Source organism: Tachyglossus aculeatus, chromosome 11 (assembly GCF_015852505.1).
Source record: "Tachyglossus aculeatus isolate mTacAcu1 chromosome 11, mTacAcu1.pri, whole genome shotgun sequence".
In the NCBI taxonomy this organism is placed as follows: Eukaryota; Metazoa; Chordata; class Mammalia; order Monotremata; family Tachyglossidae; genus Tachyglossus; species Tachyglossus aculeatus.
This window is the reverse complement of record NC_052076.1, coordinates 23,179,895-23,196,210: the sequence shown is the minus strand read 5'-3', so window position 1 is coordinate 23,196,210 and position 16,316 is coordinate 23,179,895. Positions and strand designations below refer to the sequence as shown.

General features: G+C 51.3%; 1 protein-coding gene across 1 annotated transcript in view; it reads right to left on the bottom strand.

Moving 5' to 3' along the window:
• Positions 1-16,316, bottom strand: part of KCNH6 (potassium voltage-gated channel subfamily H member 6) — a 76,013-nt gene that overhangs the window by 8,904 nt on the left and 50,793 nt on the right. The window contains exons 5-10 of the mRNA XM_038754448.1: positions 15,561-15,986; positions 10,804-11,203; positions 9,305-9,504; positions 2,833-3,085; positions 1,236-1,429; positions 293-419 (exon numbers count right to left, since the gene is read on the bottom strand). Of these exons, the coding sequence (XP_038610376.1) occupies positions 293-419; positions 1,236-1,429; positions 2,833-3,085; positions 9,305-9,504; positions 10,804-11,203; positions 15,561-15,986 (1,600 nt within the window). The remainder of the gene's footprint in view (positions 1-292; positions 420-1,235; positions 1,430-2,832; positions 3,086-9,304; positions 9,505-10,803; positions 11,204-15,560; positions 15,987-16,316) is intronic.

The window sequence follows — 16,316 nt, the reverse complement described above, 5'->3', positions numbered from 1 at the left end:
ACCGGGAAGGGGTCGGGGGAGTGGACGGGGGCACAGAAAGGGGCAGTGCCCATCCTGGCAGAGATCAGCCTTGCTCACCAGGAAGGGGTAAAGGGAGTGGACAAGGGCAGCATCCAGGCCTGGCAGAGGCCGGCCTTCCTCACTGGAAGGGGTCAGAGGAGTGGACGGGGGCACGGAGCGGGTGTCTAGACCTGGCAGAGATCACCCTTACTCCATGGGAAGGGATCAGAGGAGTGGACAGGGACACAGAGAGGGGCAGCGTCCGGGCCTGGGGAAGGCCGGCCTTGCTCACCGGCCTTGCCGAGTTTGTGGAGGGAGCGGTGGCGGCGGCGGCGAGCTTGGCCATACAGGTCCTCGTAGTCCAGGGTGTGTGGTGGCGACCGCGGGGGTGGCAGCGGGGACTGGGAGAGGCTGTCTACCTGCGGAGGACAATTCTGGAGGTGGAGCTGGGCCCAGGCACCTGAGACATTCCCCCAACCTCTGCCACGAACACTTCTCCCTATCTCCTCCCTCCTCCCCCGCCTCTCTTCTGGGAGGCCGTGTGGCCTCGGGGAAAGAGTGCAGGACCGGCAGTCAGAGGATCCACATTCTAATTCCGGCTCCACCTCTTGCCTGCTTGCGTGACTTGGGCAAGTCCTTTCACTTCTCCGGGTCTCAATCGCCTCATCTGCAAAATGGGGATAAGACTGATGGTGTCCCCCACTGCCCCCGGCCCCTAAGGGCCTCGGTCGGTTAATTGTATTTATTGAGCGCCTGCTATGTGCAGAGCACTGACCTAAACGCTTGGGAGAGTACAATACAACACTATAACAGGCACATTCCTTGCCGACACAATTAATTCAATATTTAACTGTAGCACTTTTTAAGCACTTACTATGTTCCAGGCCCTGGGGTGGATACAAGCAAACAGGGTTGTCCCACCGGGGGCTCGCCGTCTTAATCCCCATTTTACAGCTGAGGTCACTGAGGCACAGAGAAGTGGAATGACTTGCCCAAGGCCACACAGCAGCCAAGTGGCAGAGCTGGGATTAGAACCCAAGTCCTTCTGACTCCCAAGCCCTTGATCTACCTGTTAGGCCAAGCTGCTTAAAGTCTAAGGGCCTAGTTATCCTCTGAGGGTGACTCAGTGATTCAAAAGTCTTGCGGGCAGGGCCGTGGTGGGGGACGGGGTTGCGGGGAGAGTGGCTGGGGGATCCTCCGGTTCCTGGCCCGGCCCCCGGCAAACCGTGACTCACGTCCCGCAGGTCAAAAGTGAGCTCCAGGTTGCTCCAGAAGCTGTCGGAGAAGGCTGGGTACGTGTCCAGAACCTCAAGGAGGTCATCGCGTTGGATCCTGTGCAGGTCACAGTAGGTGAGGGCCCGCACGTCGGCGTTGGACTTGCCCGGCCGGGCGTACGGGCTGACGGCCTCGCCGAAGATGTCGTTCTTTCCTGCCGGCCGGAGGGGGACGTGAGGGAAGGGAGGGAAGGAGGAAGTGAGGGAGAGAGGAAGAGAGGGAGGGGGTCTTTCTTGGGGGCTGGACAGGTCCTCCCTCTCCATGCGAGGCCGGTCTGGGGACGGAGCTAGGAGAAGGGACTCCCAGCTTGGCCCACGGAGAGAGGCTCCCCCAGTCTCTGAGACTGCACCCCCAAATCCACCCTGTCCCCACTCCTCCCAGGGACATAGGCAGGGTCAGTCTCAGCCCGATTCACCTGGCGAAGGAGGATTGTAAGCTCGTCTCTAGACTGTAAGCTCGTTGTGGGCAGGCCCTTCAAGGCCCTGCTGAGAGCTCACCTCCTCCAGGAGGCCTTCCCAGACTGAGCCCCTTCCTTCCTCTCCCCCTCATCCCCCTCTCCATCCCCCCATCTTACCTCCCTCCCTTCCCCACAGCACCTGTATATATGTATATATGTTTGAACATATTTATTACTCTATTTATTTCTACATATCTATCCTATTTTATTTTGTTAGTATGTTTGGTTTTGTTCTCTGTCTCCCCCTTTTAGACTGTGAGCCCACTGTTGGGTAGGGACTGTCTCTATATGTTGCCAATTTGTACTTCCCAAGCGCTTAGTACAGTGCTCTGCACATAGTCAGCGCTCAATAAATACGATTGATGATGATGATGATGATGAATATCTCTGTTGTTGTAATAATAATAATGATGGCATTTGTTAAGCGCTTACTGTGTGCAAAGCACTGTTCTAAGCGCTGGGGGGGATACAGTGTGATCAAGTTGTCCCACGTGGGGCTCACAGGCTTAATCCCCGTTTTTACAGATGAGGGAACTGAGGCTCAGAGAAGTTAAGTGACTTGCCCAAGGTCACACAGCAGACTTGTGGTGGAGCCAGGATTCGAACCCATGACCTCTGACTCCAAAGCCCGGGCTCTTTCCACTGAGCCACGCCGCTTCTCTAACTCTTCCAAGCACTTGGTACAGTGCTCTGCACACAGTCAGCGCTCCATAACTATGACTGAGTGAAATATGATTGAATTAATTTAGGCTCGCGTTTCCGAAATTCTCCAGGGCTGCACCTTGCTTAAAGCCCTCTGCCGCTCCCGTCCTCCCTCCCGAAGTATGATCGGGCCAGTTTTATTCACGGAAAAAGAAAAAGAGACCGACAGGCACGATCTGGAATGGACGAGGCCCAGTCCAAACCTGCCATTTTCCACACACTTTAAGCTAGCCGTGCCACCCGGGCATCGCTTGAGGAGGGCCAGGGTCCCACCCTCATATCCAGGGAGGCTCCCCTGCTCCAGAACCGGCTCTCTGCGGCCCGGACAAGTCCCCACGAGGCTGAGGTCTGGCCGACCCCGACGGCGGCCCCGTCTCGGCCCCGGTGGTCTGGCCCACCTAGGATGGCCACCACGATGTCCTCGCGCAGGATCTCGATGGAGCCACGGGCGATGAAGTAGAGGGTGGTGAGGACGTCTCCGTAGTGCACCAGGGTGTCTCCCGGGGGTGCGTGGGTGGTCTTGAACTTCATGGCCAGAGCCCGCAGGCAGCCCTTGCTGGCCCCGTGGAAGGCCTTGCAGTGCTGCAGCAGAGTGCGGTTCAGGTGGAGGCAGATGTCGGCCTGCAGGCACTCCGGGAACCCCTTCAGCACCTGCACGGGACCGGCAGCGGAGGCTGAGCCGGGGGTGGAGGCTCAGTGGGGATAGAGGCTGAGCGGGGGTGGAAGTTGAGAGGGGGCATCATCCTCAATCGTATTTATCATCAGTCGTATTTATTGAGCGCTTACTGGGTGCAGAGCACTGTACTAAGCGCTTGAGGGCAGAGGCCGAGCAGGGATGGAGGCTGAGCGGGTGGGAAGGCCGACGCAGCCCAGCCCAGGGTTCATTCTATCCTCTTACTTGAGGGATTGGGGAAGGGCTGGGGAGGGATTGGGGAGATTATGGAGGGATTAGGGCTTAGTACAGTGCTCTGCACATAGTAAGCGCTCAATAAATACGATTGATTGATTGATTAGGGGAGGTGATGAGGAGGACTGGGGAGAAGTCACTGGGGAGACTTTGAGGCTGGATTGGGGAGACAGTGGGGAGCCACTCCCAGCCACCCCCCCACCCTCCAACCAACTCCTGACCGCACGGCAGGCAACACGGTGACCCGCTGCCTTGGGACCCGTCTGAAGCTGGGGCACAGCACCGCAGGGTCAGCAGCTTCAGGAGAACATGTGGAGGTGGAGGCCAGCGAATAGTGTGGTGAAATTACCATTCATTCATTCATTCAATCGTATTTACCGAGCGCTTGCTGTGTGCAGAGCTCACCTCCTCCAGGAGGCCTTCTCAGACTGAGCCCCCTCCTTCCTCTCCACGCCCCTGGGCCCTACCTCCTTCCCCTCCCCACAGCACCTGTACATATCATCACCATCATCAATCGTATTTATTGAGCGCTTACTATGTGCAGAGCACTGGACTAAGCGCTTGGGAAGTACAAGTTGGCAACATATAGAGACAGTCCCTACCCAACAGTGGGCTCACAGTCTAAAAGGGGAAGACAGAGAACAAAGCCAAACATACTAACAAAATAAAATAAATAGAATAGATAGGTACAAGTAAAATAAATAAATAAATAAATAGAGTAATAAATATGTACAAACATATATACAGGTGCTGTGGGGAAGGGAAGGAGGTAAGAAGTGGGGGATGGAGAGGGGGACGAGGGGGAGAGGAAGGAATCTGTACATAGGTTTGTACAGATTTATTACTCTATTTATTTTACTTGTACATATTTACTATTCTATTTATTTTGCTTTGTTAATATGTTTTGTTGTGTTGTCTGTCTCCCCCTTCTAGACTGTGAGCCCGCTGTTGGGTCGGGACCGTCTCTATCTGTTGCCAACTTGTACTTCCCAAGCGCTTAGTACAGGGCTCTGCACACAGTAAGCGCTCAATAAATATGATTGAATGAATGAATGCAGAGCACTGTACTAAGCGCTTGGGAAGTACAAGTTGGCGACACATAGAGATGGGCTCACAACGGGCTCACAGTCTAGAAGGGGGAGACAGACAACAAAACCAAACATGTGGACAGGTGTCAAGCATGGAGCTGGGAGCCAGGGAACCAGGGTTCCGGCCCCATCTCTGTGGCTTAACCCCTCTGAGACTCTTCTATAACATCATCATCATCAACCAATCGTATTTATTGAGCACTTACTATGTGCAGAGCACTGTACTAAGCGCTTGGGAAGTACAAATTGGCAACATATAGAGACAGTCCCTACCCAACAGTGGGCTCACAGTCTAAAAGAACATGGGGATTCCTTCGCTCCCCATCGATTAGCTTGGGAGCCCTGTACGGGAGGCGGACTTTTTCCGACCCTCTTAACTCGTATCTACCCCAGCGCTTAGCCCAGGGCTTTGTTCCCTAGTGAGGGCTTAGAAAACAACAAAAACAGCGTGACCTTGTGGAAAGCAGCGTGGCTCAGTGGCAAGAGCCCGGGCTTTGGAGTCAGAGGTCGTGGGTTCTAATCCGTCTCCGCCAATTGCCAGCTGTGTGACTTTGGGCAAGTCACGTCACTTCTCTGGGCCTCAGTGACCTCATCTGGAAAATGGGGATGAAGAATGTGAGCTCCCATGGGACAACCTGATCACCTTCCCAGGGCTTAGAACAGTGCTTTGCACATAGTAAGTGCTTAATAAGTGCTATCATTATTATTATTATTATTAAAGGGGCATGGCCTGGGGGTCAGAGGCCCTGGCTTCTAATCCTGGCTCTGCCACTTGCCTGTTGGGTGACCTTGGTCCAGTCATTTAATTGCTCTGTGCGCCAGTTTCCTCATAGATAAAATGGGGATATGATACCCACTCTCTCTCCTACTTAGACTGTGAACCCCGGGTGAGGCAGGGACTCTATCTGGCCCGATTATCTTGTGTCTACCCCAACGCTTAATGATGGAATTTATTAACGATGGAATTTATTAAGCGCTTACTATGTGCAGAGCACTGTTCTAAGCGCTGGGGAGGTTACAAACCTTCTTATCCTTCCTTGTTTTCTGCCTCAGTTACCGCTCACATAGAACAATGCCTGGCATTGTTAAGTAAGTGCTTAACATATACCATTATTAAAATATATACCTAGACTAATTCTCCGTAGTGAGCTTTAGGACCCTAAGCATTTCTTCTGCCTTCCTCACTGCTCCTTGGTTCTCTTGTTGGCCCTTCACCCTGGCCATCATCACAAACTTTCAAGGGCCCAGCACGTAGCATTGACAGTTCAGCACCGTGCAAAAAGGCTCACTTTCTCAACTGACCATTGGAAACAATCTACCCATAATAATAATGATAATCATGGTTACTGGTTAAGCACTTACTATGTGCCAAGCACTGTTCTAAGCGCTGGGGTAGATACAAGTTAATCTGGTTGGACACAGTTCCTGTCCCACATGGGGCTCACACTCTTAGTCCCCATTTTACAGATGAGGGAACTGAGGTCCAGAGAAGTGAAGTGATTTGTCCAAAGTCACACAACAGACATGTAGGAGGCCTTCCCAGACTGAGCCCCTTCCTTCCTCTCCCCCTCGTCCCCCTCTCCATACCCCCCTTCTTACCTCCTTCCCTTCCCCACAGCACCTGTATATATGTTTGTACATATTTATTACTGTATTTATTTATTTATTTATTTTACTTGTACATATCTATTCTATTTATTTTATTTTGTTAGTATGTTTGGTTTTGTTCTCTGTCTTCCCCTTTTAGACTGTGAGCCCACTGTTGGGTAGGGACTGTCTCTAGATGTTGCCAATTTGTACTTCCCAAGCGCTTAGTACAGTGCTCTGCACATAGTAAGCGCTCAATAAATACGATTGATGATGATGATGATGATCAGGTTGTCCCACAGGGGGCTCACAGTCTTAATCCCCATTTTACAGATGAGGTAACTGAGGCACAGAGAAGTTAAGTGACTTGCCCAAAATCACACAGCTGACAATTGGCGGAGCCGGGGTTTGAACCCATGGCCTCTGACTCCAAAGCCCGGGCTCTTTCCACTGAGCCAAGCTGCTCCTTGCTTGGTATAGTGAGTGCTCAACAAATGAGTATAACTATTCGTTATTGTTAGAGCCAACCTCAGGCCAAATAAATTTATCTTTTCTGCCTTTATCTCAGCCCGAGCTGCTGCCAGGGAATTTTACTCTTCAATTGTCAGACTCATCCCCCAGTTCCCAGATATTCTCCAGAATAATAATAATGATAACGTCGGTATTTGTTAAGCACTTACTATGTATCAAGCACCGTTCTAAGCGCTGGGGTAGATACAAGGTAATCAGGTTGTCCCACGTAGGGCTTACAGTCTTCATCCCCCATTTTTCAGAGGAGGTAACTGAGGCACAGGGAAGTTTAAGTGACTCGCCCAACGTCACACAGCTGACAAGCGGCGGAGCCGCTCCAGAACCTACAACTCCCTCCTTAAGTATGATCTAGTCAGTTTTATTCACAGAATAAAACACGAGTTCTAGTCTGCTCTTTGGCCTTGGACAAATCACTTCTCTGTCCTTCAGTTACGGCATCTGTAATACGGGGATTGAGACTGCGAGCCCCATGTGGGACAGGGCTCTGCACATAGTAAGCGCTCAATAAATACGATTGATGATGATGACAGGGACTGTGTCCAACCTGATTTGCTGTATCCACCCCAGAACCTGGCACAGTGCCTGGCTCATATTAAGTGCTTGACAAATACCGTAATTATTATTAATTATTATTATTATTGCTAGAAAAAAGCAAGACTGACAGGCACGATCTGGAATGGATGAGACCCAGTCCAAACCCGCGGGCTCCCAGCTCCTCTCCGAGTTGGCCGAATCTCCTTGTGACCCCTGTTGCTGGCCTACTGGCCCGGTTTGGGCCCTTACTGGCCCCCCAACCCCTTGGGGGTGGAGCCCATTTTAGGCCTCGATCCATTTTAATTAGAAGCCTGAAAGTCTGTCATCATCATCAATCGTATTTATTGAGCGCTTACTATGTGCAGAGCACTGTACTAAGCGCTTGGGAAGTACAAACTGGCAACATATAGAGACAGTCCCTACCCAACAGTGGGCTCACAGTCTAAAAGACTGTCATCCTAGCCTTTCCGCACCACCCTTTTCTGGATTTACTGTCCCACTCTCTTGAACTAATTTTACACATCTTCATCAATTTTCAAATGTGTTGATTCAATAGTTTATTCAATTGTGACTCTTAACTACTCAATTTGTCAATACTTTGAGGATGATGATGATGATATTTGCTAAGCACTTACTATGTGCCCAGCACTGTTCTAGGCGCTGGGGTAGATACAAGGTAATCAGGTCGTCCCACAAGGGGCTCACAGTCTTCATCCCCATTTTACAGATGAGGTAACTGAGGCACAGAGAAGTTAAGTGACTTGCTCAAAGTCACACAGCTGATAAGTGGCCGAGCCGGGATTAGAATCCATGACCTCTGAATCCCAAGCCCACGCTCTTTAAACTAAGCCCATGTCTCCCCTGTTAGATAGAGTGTAAGCTCCTCATGGGCGGGGAATGTGTCCCTTCTGTATCCTCTACTTACCAAATGCCTAGTCATCATCATCATCAATCGTATTTATTGAGCGCTTACTATGTGCAGAGCACTGGACTAAGCGCTTGGGAAGTACAAATTGGCAACATATAGAGACAGTCCCTACCCAACAGTGGGCTCACAGTCTAAAAGGGGGAGACAGAGAACAAAACCCAACATACTAACAAAATAAAATAAATAGAATAGATATGTACAAGTAAAATAAATAAATAAATAAATAGAGAAATAAATCTGTACAAACATATATACATATATACAGGTGCTGTGGGGAAGGGAAGGAGGTAAGATGGGGTGTAGTCCAGTGCACTACATCCAGTGGATGTTCAATAAATACTACAACAACTACTGCTGCTACTACTGCAACTACTGAATGCCCTCCCTCCCCACATCCACCAAGCTAGCTCTCTTCCTCCCTTCAAAGCCCTACTGAGAGCTCACCTCCTCCGGGAGGCCTTCCCAGACTAAGCCCCCTTTTTCCTCTCCTCCTCCCCATCCCCCCGCCCTACCTCCTTCCCCTCCCCACAGCACTTGTATATATGTTTGTACAGATTTATTACTCTATTTTCCTTGTACATATTTGCTATTCTATTGATTTTGTTAATGATGTGCATTTAGCTTTAATTCTATTGGTTCTGACGACTTGACACCTGTCCACATGTTTTGTTTTGTCATCATCATCATCATCAATCGTATTTATTGAGCGCTTACTATGTGCAGAGCACTGTATTAAGCGCTTGGGAAGTACAAATTGGCAACAGATAGAGACAGTCCCTACCCAACAGTGGGCTGACAGTCTAAAAGGGGGAGACAGAGAACAAAACCAAACATACTAACAAAATAAAATAAATAGAATAGATATGTACAAGTAAAATAAATAAATAAATAGAGTAATAAATCTGTACAGACATATATACATATATACAGGTGCTGTGGGGAAGGGAAGGAGGTAAGGTGGGGGGGATGGAGAGGGGGACGAGGGGGAGAGGAAGGAAGGGGCTCAGTCTGGGAAGGCCTCTGTCGTCTGTCTCCCCCTTCTAGACCGTGAGTCCGTTGTTGGGTCGGGACTGTCTCTATATGTTGCCAACATGTACTTCCCAAGCGCTTAGTCCAGTGCTCTGCACACAGTAAGCGCTCAATAAATACGATTGAATTAATGAATGAATCAGGGCTCCTTCCCTTCCAAGGGGGCCCAGGAAGCGAGCCTTGCCGGCTCCTCTCTGGCCCAAGCTGGCTCACTGGATCTGGGGTCTGGAACCCCCAGGCCCGTCCCCTCTCCCCTCTCCACTCACCGCGTTCATGTCAATGCCGTTGGTGTAAGACCAGGCGTGTTGGAAATAGTCCTCCAGCCGCTGCCGCAGGGGGTTGGCGATCTGGTGGAAGCGGATGAACTCTTTGACCCTGAGCATCTGGGCGTGGTAGCGGGCCGTGCCTGAGTAGAGCCGCTGGATGATGGCCGACACGTTGCCAAAGATGCTGGCGTACATCAGGGCTGGCGGAGAGAGGCAGAGGCTCTTGGTCCCTTAACCGTAAGCTTGTTGAGGGCAGGGAATGCGTCTATTTATTGCTACATTGGACTCTCCCAAGTGCTTAGTACAGTGCGTTGCACACAGAAAGCCCTCAGTAAATACAACTGAATTCATTAATTAATTGGAGGCCTGGACCCCCTCTGTCCCTGGGGCTCACTGGCTCCATTCCAGGCCGGAGCCCTCCCTGCCCTCTGGGCCTTTCCACATCCCCCTTGGGCCCTGGGTTTGCTCAGAACCACTCTTCTTCCTGCCCGCGTCCCCACCATCCAACTAACACCCTTCCCCCAGGGCCGGACCATACACTAATGCCCCATCCCTGTGGCTGGACTGGTCCACTAAAACCCTACGTGGCCAGTCTGGTCCACTAACATCCTGCTCCCATGGCTGGACCGGCCCACTAATGCCCCATCCCTGTAGCTGGACCGCTCCATTACCGCCCTACCCCCATGGCCGGGCTGGTCCAATAAAACCTTGCCCTCCCCAGCCAGACCGGTCAATTACCACCCTAAGTGGCCAGTCCGATCCACTAGTGTCCTGTCACTGTGGCTAGGCTGGTCCATTATAGCCCTATTCCTGTGGCCGGACTGATCTACTGAAGCCCAGATGTTGTGGCTGGTCTACTTCCCTAATACCCTGCTCCCATGGTCGGGCCATGGCCCTAATAATGATGGTATTAAGCGCTTACTATGTGCAAAGCACTGTTCTAAGTGCTGGGAGGATACAAGGAGATCAGGTTGTCCCACGTGGGGCTCACCATCTTAATCCCCATTTTACAGATGAGGTAACTGAGGCCCAGAGAACTTAAGTGATTTGCCCAAAGCCACACAGCCGATAAGTGGCAGAGCTGGGATTAGAAACCATGACCTCTGACTCCCAAGCGCGGGCTCTTTCCACTGAGCCATGATGTTTTTCTAATACCCTGCTCCCATGGCTGTACCAGTCCATTAGTGCCCAGATCTCATGACCAGTCCAGTCCACTAGCACTCTCTCCTCATGGCTGGATCCATCTACCAACACCCCGCTCCCATGGCCAGACCGGTCCACGAATGCCCAACGTCCATCGTTGGACCAGACCACCGTGCCCTGCCCCTCAAGTCGGACTGGTCCACTAACAATCTGCCTCGATGGCCGGACCGGTCCATTATCATTCTGTCCCCACGGCCGGACCGGTCCATTACCATCCCGTCCCCACAGCTCAGCGCGCAAAACCCCAGTGCGGGGCCCGGACCGGAGCGGGTGCCGGGCCCCCGGGCCTGACTCACAGCCGATGAGCATGACGCAGATGGAGAAGATCTTCTCGGAGTTGGTGTTGGGCGACACGTTGCCGAAGCCGACGCTGGTCAGGCTGCTGAAAGTGAAGTAGAGGGCGGTGACGTACTTGTCCTCGATGGAGGGGCCGGAGTTGAGGTCGCTGTCGTTGTAGCGTTTGCCGATCTGGTCCCCCAGGTTGTCCAACCAGCCGATCTTGTGCTCCATGTAGGGCCGCTCCACGTTGCCGATGGCGTACCAGATGCAGGCCAGCCAGTGGGCGATGAGCGCGAACGTGCACATGAGCAGGAAGAGCACGGCCGCCCCGTACTCGGAGTAGCGGTCCAGCTTTCGGGCCACCCTCACCAACCGCAGTAGCCGCGCGGTCTTCAGTAGCCCGATCAGGGTGGTGGTCTGAGGGGTAATAATAATAACAATAATAATGATGGAATTTCCTCCCTTCTAGACTGTGAGCCCGCAGCTGGATAGGGACCGTCTCTATATGTTGCGGGACCATCCCAATATGTTGCCAACTTGTAATTACCAATTAGTACAGTGCTCTGCACACGGTAAGAGCTCAATAAATACGATTGAATGAATGAATGAATGAATTTGTTAAGCGCTTACTATGTGCCAAGCACCGTTCTAAGTGCTGGGGAGGATACAAGGTGATCAGGTATATCCTGTATATATGTTTGTACATATTTATTACTCTATTTATTTTACTTGTACATATCTATTCTATTTATTTTATTTTGTTAGTATGTCTGGTTTTGTTCTCCGTCTCCCCCTTTTAGACTGTGAGCCCACTGTTGGGTAGGGACTGTCTCTATATGTTGCCAATTTGGACTTCCCAAGCGTTTAGTACAGTGCTTTGCACATAGTAAGCGCTCAATAAATATGATTGATTGATTTGTACATATTTATTACTCTATTTATTTTACTTGTACATATCTATTCTATTTATTTTACTTTGTTAGTATGTCTGGTTTTGTTCTCCGTCTCCCCCTTTTAGACTGTGAGCCCACTGTTGGGTAGGGACTGCCTCTATATGTTGCCAACTTGGACTTCCCAAGTGCTTAGTACAGTGCTCTGCACACAGTAAGCGCTCAATAAATACGATTGATGATGATCAGGTTGTCCCGCGTGGGGCTCACAGCCTTAATCCCCATTTTACAGATGAGGTCACTGAGGCCCAGAGAAGTTAAGTGACTTGCCCAAGGTCACACAGCTGACAATTGGCGATGCCGGGATTTGAACCCATGACCTCTGACTCCCACGCCAGTGCTCTTTCTATTGAGTCACGCTGCTTCTCTAGCCGCGCCTCTTCCCTAGGGTAGGGGACTATGCTGAGAGCCCGGCTGCCCCCACCGTCCCGGTTCAAGGCGCATGGCAGCCCGACCCCTCTGTCTGGGGGAATGCCGGCTCCGGGACAGGATCCGGGCTAGCCGGTGGATTGCCGGCCCCATTGCTCGGAAACGGGAAGAGCAGAGGGGAGGCCTGGTGTCATTAATAGTAATAATGGTACTTTTTTAAAAACATGATGGTATTTGTTAAGCGCTTACTATGTGCAAAGCACTGTTCTAAGCACTAGGGAGGTTACAAGGTGATCAGGTTGTCCCACGGAGGGCTCGCAGTTTTAATCCCCATTTTACAGGTGAGGTAACTGAGGCCCAGAGAAGTTAAGCGAGAAGCAGCGTGGCTCAGTGGAAAGAGCACGGGCTTTGGAGTCAGAGGTCATGGGTTCGAATCCCGACTATGCCACATGTCTGCTGTGTGACCTTGGGCAAGTCACTTCACTTCTCTGAGCCTCAGTTACCTCATCTGTAAAATGGGGATTGACCGTGAACCCCACATGGGGCAACCTGATCACTTTGTATCCCCCCCCAGTGCTTAGAACAGTGCTTTGCACATAGTAAGCGCTTAACAAATGCCAACATTGTTGTTGTTAAGTGACTTGCCCAAAGTCACACAGCTGACAGGTGGCGGGGTTGGGATTTTAGACTGTAAGCCCACTGTTGGGTAGGGACTGTCTCTATATGTTGCCAATTTGTACTACCCAAGTGCTTAGTACAGTGCTCTGCACATAGTAAGCGCTCAATAAATACGATTGATGATGATGATGATGATGATTTGAACGTACCAAGCACTTTTCTAAGCGCTGGGGTAGATACAAGCTAATCGGGGTTGGACACAGTCCCTGTCCCACGTGAGGCTCACCATCTTAATCCACATTTTACAGATGAAGTAACTGAGACCCAAAAAGTAATAATAATAATGTTGGCATATGTTAAGCGCTTACTATGTGCCAAGAACTGTTCTAAGCGCTGGGGTAGATACCAGGTCATCAGGTTGTCCCACTTGGGGCTCACAGCCTTAATCCCCATTTTCCAGATGAGGTCACTGAGGCCTAGAGAAGTGAAGTGACTTGCCCAAAGTCACACAGCTGACAATTGGCGGAGCCGGGGTTAGAACCCACGACCTCTGACTCCCAAGCCCGGGCTCTTTCTACTAAGCCACGCTGAAGTGAAGTGACTTGCCGAGGGTCACACAACAGACATGTGGCGGAGCTGGGATTAGAACCCAGGTCCCTCTGACGTCCAAGCCAGTGCTCTATCCAAAATCTCCAGTGGCTCCCAATCAATCTGCACATCAGGCAGAAACTCCTCACCCTGGGCTTCCAGGCTGTCCATCCATCCCCTCGCCCCCTCCTACCTCACCTTCCTTCTCTCCTTGTCCATCGCAGCCCGCACCCTCCGCTCCTCCGCCGCTAATCTCCTCACCGTACCTCGTTCTCGCCCATCCCGCCATCGACCCCCGGCCCACGTCATCCCCCGGGCCTGGAATGCCCCCAATCCCTCTGCCCATCCGCCAAGCTCGCTCTCTTCCTCCCTTCAAGGCCCTGCTGAGAGCTCACCTCCTCCAGGAGGCCTTCCCAGACTGAGCCCCTTCCTTCCTCTCCCCCTCGTCCCCCTCTCCATCCCCCCCATCTTACCTCCTTCCCTTCCCCACAGCACCTGGATATATGTATATATGTTTGTACATATTTATTACTCTATTTATTTATTTATTTATTTATTTATTTATCTTGTACATATCTATCCTATTTATTTTATTTTGTTAGTATGTTTGGTTTTGTTCTCTGTCTCCCCCTTTTAGACTGTGAGCCCACTGTTGGGTAGGGACTGTCTCTAGATGTTGCCAATTTGTACTTCCCAAGCGCTTAGTACAGTGCTCTGCACTAGTAAGCGCTCAATAAATACGATTGATGATGATGATGATGATTAAGCCTCGCTGTTTCTCCGTTCTCCCTTCCCTCCAGCAGCCTGCTCTTCTGGCTTGCTATGGGCCACGGAAGGATGGGAGGGAGGATGATGCCCTCCATGAATTAGCCGAGGGGGAGACCTAAGCTATAGAGAAGCAGCGTGGCTCAGTGGAAAGAGCCCGGGGCCTTTGGAGTCGGAGGTCAGGGGTTCGAATCCCGGCTCCGCCACATGTCTGCTGTGTGACCTTGGGCAAGTCACTTCACTTCTCTGGGCCTCAGTTACCTCATCTGTAAAATGGGGATGAAGACTGGGAGCCCCCCGTGGGACAACCTGATCCCCTTGTAACCTCCCCAGCGCTTAGAACAGTGCTTTGCACATAGTAAGCGCTTAATAAATGCCATTATTATTATTATTATTACATGTGGCATTTAGAAATCACCATCATCATCATCATCATCAATCGTATTTATTGAGCGCTTACTATGTGCAGAGCACTGTACTAAGCGCTTGGGAAGTACAAATTGGCAACATATAGGACAGTCCCTACCCAACAGTGGGCTCACAGTCTAAAAGGGGGAGACAGAGAACAAAACCAAACATACTAACAAAATAAAATAAATAGAATAGATATGGACAGGTAAAATAAATAAATAAAGGCTGAGGATTAAGGCTGAGCCCCATGTGGGAACAGGGTGACTCTGGGAGACATTCCGGCCTTGGCCACAGCCCGCTGGGACCTACCCCGGGGTCTTCCCACAGGCCCAGGCCTGGGGGTCAGGGGTCTTGAGTTCCAGTCCCGGCCCTGCCACTCGCCTGCTGTGGGACAAGTCGGTTAACTGTGTCCAATCCGAATATCTTGTATCTACTTAAAGTCACTTAACTTCTCTGTGCCTCAGTTACCTCATCTGTAAAATGGGGATGAGGACTGTGAGCCCCACGTGGGACAACCTGATTACCTTGTAACCTCCCCAGCGCTTAGAACAGTGCTTTGCACATAGGAAGCGCTTAATAAATGCTATTATTATTATTACCCCAGTGCTCGGAACAGTGCCTGTCACGTAGCAAGCACCAAAAGCACGGGCTTGGGAGTCAGAGGTCGCGGATTCTAATCCCAGCTCTGCCACTTATAATAATAATAATAATAATAATAATAATAATAATAATGATAGCATTTAGTAAGCGCTTACTATGTGCAAAGAGGTTACAACGTGATCAGGTTGTCCCACGGGGGGGGCTCAGGGTCTTAATCCCCATTTTACAGATGAGGTAACAGAAGCCCAGAAAAGTGAAGTGACTTGCCCAAAGTCACACAGCTGACAAGCGGCAGAGCCGGGATTTGAACCCATGACCTCTGACTCCAAAGCCTGGGTTCTTTCCACTGAGCCACGCTGCTTCTTTAGTTATTAAGCACTTAATAACAAGCACTTAACAAATATGATGATGATGATGATGGAGGATGACTTTGGGGTCGGGATCCCCTGTTGTCCCGAGGGCCCAGGGTTCACCTCGTCCGAGCCCGTGCGGAAGATGAGCAGGTCAAAGGGAATGGCGGCCACCAAGTCGATGAGGAACCAGCCTTTGAAGTAATGCACGGCGATCTTGGCCGGGTGGCTGACCACCTCGTCGTTGGTGTTGACGTAGGTGGTGCGGAAGTTGATGACGATGTCCACGATGAACATGATGTCCACGATCAGGTCCACCACCGTCAGAGGGTTGCAGGCGTAGCTACAGTCCCTGCGCCGTGACTCCTCCTGGTCGTTCAGCAGGAAGGCGGCCGAGTAGGGCGTGAAGACGGCCGTGTAGATGACCAGCAGGAGGATGAGCCAATCCCACACGGCCTTGAAGGGGCTGTAGTGCAGGATGGTCCAGCGGTGGATGCGGGGGGCCTGCAGCTTGTACTCGGGCAGGACGTCGGCCCCCAGAGACAGGACCTGAGCGCCGGGTGGAATCGATCAATCGTATTTATTGAGCGCTTACTGTGTGCAGAGCACTCGGGTGGAGAGGGCGGGAGCAGTCTGGGGTGGGAGCTTGGGGGAGGGAAAAGGGTGGGAGGGAATGGGGCCTGGGGTGGGGAGAGTTTAAAGAGGCAGAGTATGAGAGGGAGATTATGAAAATGGGGTGGTGAAGAGGAGATGGGTAGGGGAGGGGAGAGGGGTTTATAAGGGTAGAAGGAAGAAGAGTTTGTGAAGGAGACAGAGAAGACTTCGGAGGGAGAATGGGGAGCTGGTTGGCGATGGAGAATGGGGAATTGGTTTGTGAGG